This window comes from Gossypium hirsutum, chromosome D03, assembly GCF_007990345.1.
Source record: "Gossypium hirsutum isolate 1008001.06 chromosome D03, Gossypium_hirsutum_v2.1, whole genome shotgun sequence".
Taxonomy (NCBI): Eukaryota; Viridiplantae; Streptophyta; class Magnoliopsida; order Malvales; family Malvaceae; genus Gossypium; species Gossypium hirsutum.
The window spans coordinates 6,261,600-6,266,026 of NC_053439.1; the positions used below are offsets into that span (position 1 = coordinate 6,261,600).

General features: G+C 32.9%; 1 protein-coding gene across 1 annotated transcript; it reads right to left on the reverse strand.

Moving 5' to 3' along the window:
* Positions 1-3,126: 3,126 nt before the first annotated feature.
* LOC107950389 (heavy metal-associated isoprenylated plant protein 23) lies at positions 3,127-4,143 on the reverse strand. The gene is made up of 2 exons (XM_016885237.2): positions 3,796-4,143; positions 3,127-3,706 (listed from the first exon to the last, which is right to left on the reverse strand). The coding sequence occupies exons 1-2, from the start codon at positions 3,953-3,955 to the stop codon at positions 3,453-3,455; spliced, it is 414 nt and encodes a 137-aa protein (XP_016740726.1). The 5' UTR covers positions 3,956-4,143; the 3' UTR covers positions 3,127-3,452.
* Positions 4,144-4,427: the final 284 nt, after the last annotated feature.

Consider the following 4,427-nt stretch of genomic DNA (forward strand, 5'->3'; position numbering starts at 1 on the left):
ACTCGCACACACTCCCTTTCCAAAAAAGATCAATACATCAAGGACTAGAGGTGATCATGGGCCGGGCGGCCCGACCCGGCCCGACGACCCGCCCGAAATATGGGAGGGTTTGGGTAAAAATATAGGCCCGAAATATGGGCTTGGGCAAAAAAATGAGGCCCGTTTAGAAAATGGGCCGGGACTCGGGCACCACTTTTTTGGCACAGGCCAAGCCCAGCCCGGCCCGATATAATAAATATATTTATTTTTTTAATTTTAAAATACTTTTTTTATTATTTTTTAATTTTAAAATTTTTTTAAAATACTTTTTTTAATTTTTAAAATAAAATTTTGGTATTTATTAAAAAAATGGGTCGGGCCGGGCCGAGCCCGGGCTTATGATTTTTTTGCGGGTCGGGCCTGGGAAAAATTTCAGGCCCATATTTCGGGCCGGGCCAAAATTTTTTATGGGCCCAGCCCGGCCCGACCCATGAGCACCTCTACCAAGGGCTACACTTAGATTTATTGGATTTGTTGCTAAAATATCAGTATTAACCCCTGAATTTAAAATAAATTGAACCCAACATGATCTTGATAAATAATACAAAATTATTTGAATTTAAAATGATCAGAATCCAAAATAATCTAAAACCATAATGACCCAACTCATAATACTTAAACCTCAAAAATAAATTATAAGAATCCAAAATAATTTGAAATTGAAATTGGGTTAAACCCAACATAACTTGAATCCAAATTTAACTGAATGGGCATTATCCTTAAAATTTTAAATCAATTCAATAGATAAAAACTAAAGCATCCCAAAATCACCCCAACATGTTTAATTAACAATTTAGCCTAACTACCAACTTAAGCAACTCGCCCACTAAAAGACATTAACAAAGGAGTCCCTCTTATGCTGGTTGGTACAATTGTGAAAACAATGACTAAAGACATTCAACTTAGGATTTATTGTTGTTATTTAGGACTAGACTTTTTTGGCCCAATTTGAGCTCATTGGTTAGAAATTTTGTACTTTTTTCTAGGATTTGGTAGTTATTTTTTTTTGTAAACTAAACTTAAAGTCACTAAGGTATTAGTAAGTTTATATTTTGATCACTCAATTTCAAAAAGTTACAAAATGGTCATTAACCTATTTGAAAGTTTTCATTTAAGTCACTAGGTTGTTAAAATCATTGCTATGTGACTTTCTTTGTTCACACCATTTACACCAATCGAAAGCTCTCATTTTTCTTCTTTTCTACAATTCAATTTTTTTATGCAACAATTTTAAACGTCACGAATTTGTGAACCAAAATCTAAACAGTTTTCTTCCACGATCTCCAACACTGATAGTCAAATCGACTTGGATCTAAGGTATGTTCTTCTACTTATCAATGGGTATTGATCTATCATACCGATTTTTGAATCGTCGCACAAAGCTCACTAGCCAGACTTTTGAAAAAAAAACATAATAGCCCAATGACTTAAATAAAAACTTTCAAATAGTTCAATAACTTAAATGAAAACTTTCGAATAGCTCCGTGATCATTTTATAATTTTTTGAAGTTAAATAATCCAAACGAAAACTTACTAATAGTTTAATGACCTTAAGAGTAGTTTACCCATATTTTTCTAATGGAATTTTTTGGGGCGTAATAAACTAATCCTCCATGTCTTTTTTATGATACTTAAAGATTAATCATTTAAAATTTATAGTTACCCCTCTTATCAATATGATCTACAAAATTTAGATCCCAATCATTTACTTAAGATGTGTTTTACTATTGGATGAAGTTAGATGAATTTTCACTATTATTTGAAAAAAGAGACCAATTATTGAAGCAGTCTAACATCAACCTGTGTATATTGATAGACAGTTAATTTTTTTTTATCTTTATAGTTCAAGGGATGAGACTCAAGTCAGCATCAATAGGAAACATGTTAGGTAAATACTAGTACTAGGGCATGGTGCACATGCTACGAGTAAATGCTGGAAGAAGAAATGATATGATGGCCAGCTAGGTGGGAAATTGATCTTTTATAAGCTGCTATAAATGAACTTTTCATTATCATCAAATTAAAAGCAAATACAGTATAACTTCAATAATTCTATTCACTTAAGCCTTTCTACTCATAGGAAGAAAATAGCCAGCCTTTACGCTTCCTTTGGATCCGAGAGCGGGCTGAGCAGAACTGAAACCAAAAATTGTAAAGAAAAGGAAAAAGAAAAAAGTTTGATTCTCTTATTGGTTGTGTAGGGGAAAAGAAGGCACAAACACGTGCCTTTCCTTGGGAATTTAGTTTCCTTTCTGTTTTCGTCAAGTGGACTGCACTTCTTGCGAGCCATATTTATTTGAACATTCAATATTAATAATTAAGCGAGTTAAAATCACAAAATAAGTTTAAATTAAGTATAGTAGAAATCTTTATATTAAAAGTTAGATTGTATTTTATCTTTTTACTTAAAAAGTAAATAAATTAGCCCCATTAAAGAGTAAATTAGTTTTTTATAAAAAAATTTCTATCTATTTTTACCATTAAAAACTGAAATGATTGACAAAATAATCAGACAGTTACATATAGCATGTCACATGTATCTCGTACTGATATATATGAACTAATTTTTAATAGTAGAAAGGGATAAAACTTTTATAAAAGAATCAAATTTATCTTTGATTTAATTATTTTTTAATAGAGAGACAAAATATAATGTAACTCATAATACAAGTATTTTCATGTTATTTTTACCCACGAAATAATGTATGTTATTTCAATCCCTATAGAGTCCTTAGGAATGCTTGTCATGCTGCACTCAACATTCAATTTATGTCTTTTGTGTCCAATGGATAGCTTCTTAAGTGGAAGTGTAGGCATTGAAACTGGACGAACATGCAAGTTAATTGGGTGGTCCACTTGCCATGTTTCATCTGCTGACGAAACTGAAACCAACAGACAAGAAAATATATTTTTTTTTCAATAATATCTAACCATCATCCCAAAACAGCAGCCAGCTTGCTTCCATTTACAAAAGTTTACCCATCTCGTCCCAAACGGATATATTCAGGCTATGTTTAAATTTTAAATTTGATGAATTTTCATATATTTAGAAGGTTTTTGGAGAATTCTATCTTTATACACCTGAGCTTGCCAAGCCAAAACTAATTTCAGGGCATAAAATTCATAACATTAAATTACAGGCAGTAATAAGGACAAGAAAATAAAGCAAGGCTGCAAATACAATGGCTGTACCTCACTTCCCTAACCCACATTGACAAATTGTTATCATCATCACCCCACCCATCCAAAACTTGCTCCTTACAAGACTACAAACAAACCAGGACCATTTTGAAAATTAAAAAGAAAAAGATGAACTCCCTTTGATTAGTAATAACTCGACAATCTTGTCATAATATCTACCAGGAAATCCAACAGAGAAAACCAAAAAGAAATAGTAATATAAAATTGCAGCTTCACATGACAGAATATCTAGTGACGGTAGCAGTGCTGCTTACATTGTTGTCTACTTTCCTAACATAACCAGGAGGTGCCTTCTTGTCATAAGCAGTAACAGCGTAAGGTTGAGCCACCAGATTGTAAGGAACATAAGGCCAAATCTCAGCCTTTTTCCCTGTTGACTTAGCTTTCTTCAACACTTTGTTAGCTTCAACATATCCCGTTACAGTCACCTTCTGCTGTTTCCTGTTTATGTTCACCGATTTCACTCCTGCAAAAAAAAAAAACATTACATTTCAGTCCTCCACCCCCACCCCCCAAAAAGAAAGGAGATCAAAAGGAAGAAATATATGTATATACCATTCAATGAAGAGAGGGCTTTCTTGACCTTGAGTTCACAACCATCACAGTCCATCCTCACCTTCAGCTCTACTGTCTGCAATTGTTTTCTCTTCTTGTGCTTATGACCACTACTGCTCATTAAATCAGACAAATACTCCAAAGTGCCTGAAACTCCCATGTCTTTTCTTTGGTTCAATTACTAATGAAGGATGTCTGGCTTCTGCCTTTTGAAATATGAGATTTATGTATATTTATAAGCAAAGAAGAAAGAAGCTGCAAGGGAACTTCCTGAAATATAATAATTTAAAGGGGGATTAGATTATTACATCATTTATTAATTACTATTTTTATAATGCATAAAACTCATACTTATATAAACTTTGCTGTATCTAATATTTATATATAAGAAACACATACATACACAAATTATTGGTTCTTACTTGTATATGTTGACACCATTGTTTTTGGATGAAAACGGGGTCGACTTGGATTTAAAAAAAAGAATGAAAACGGGAGTCGCCACCAATCCTTTTTGATGAGGTGTGATCGGGTCACCTCAAAAAGTGGTTGTTTTTTTAATAAATGATTTAATTTTATTAAAACAACGATTTTGGTCTACGAAATTCAGAAAAATGAGTTCGGGAGTCGGT

Bases quoted from the DNA above. Each gene is read 5' to 3' on its own strand.
- LOC107950389 (XM_016885237.2), bottom strand. From the start codon at position 3,955: ATGGGAGTTTCAGGCACTTTGGAGTATTTGTCTGATTTAATGAGCAGT. The intron at 3,707-3,795 runs GTATATACATAT...TTTTTTTTGCAG, and splicing joins AGCCCTCTCTTCATTGAATG to GAGTGAAATCGGTGAACATA.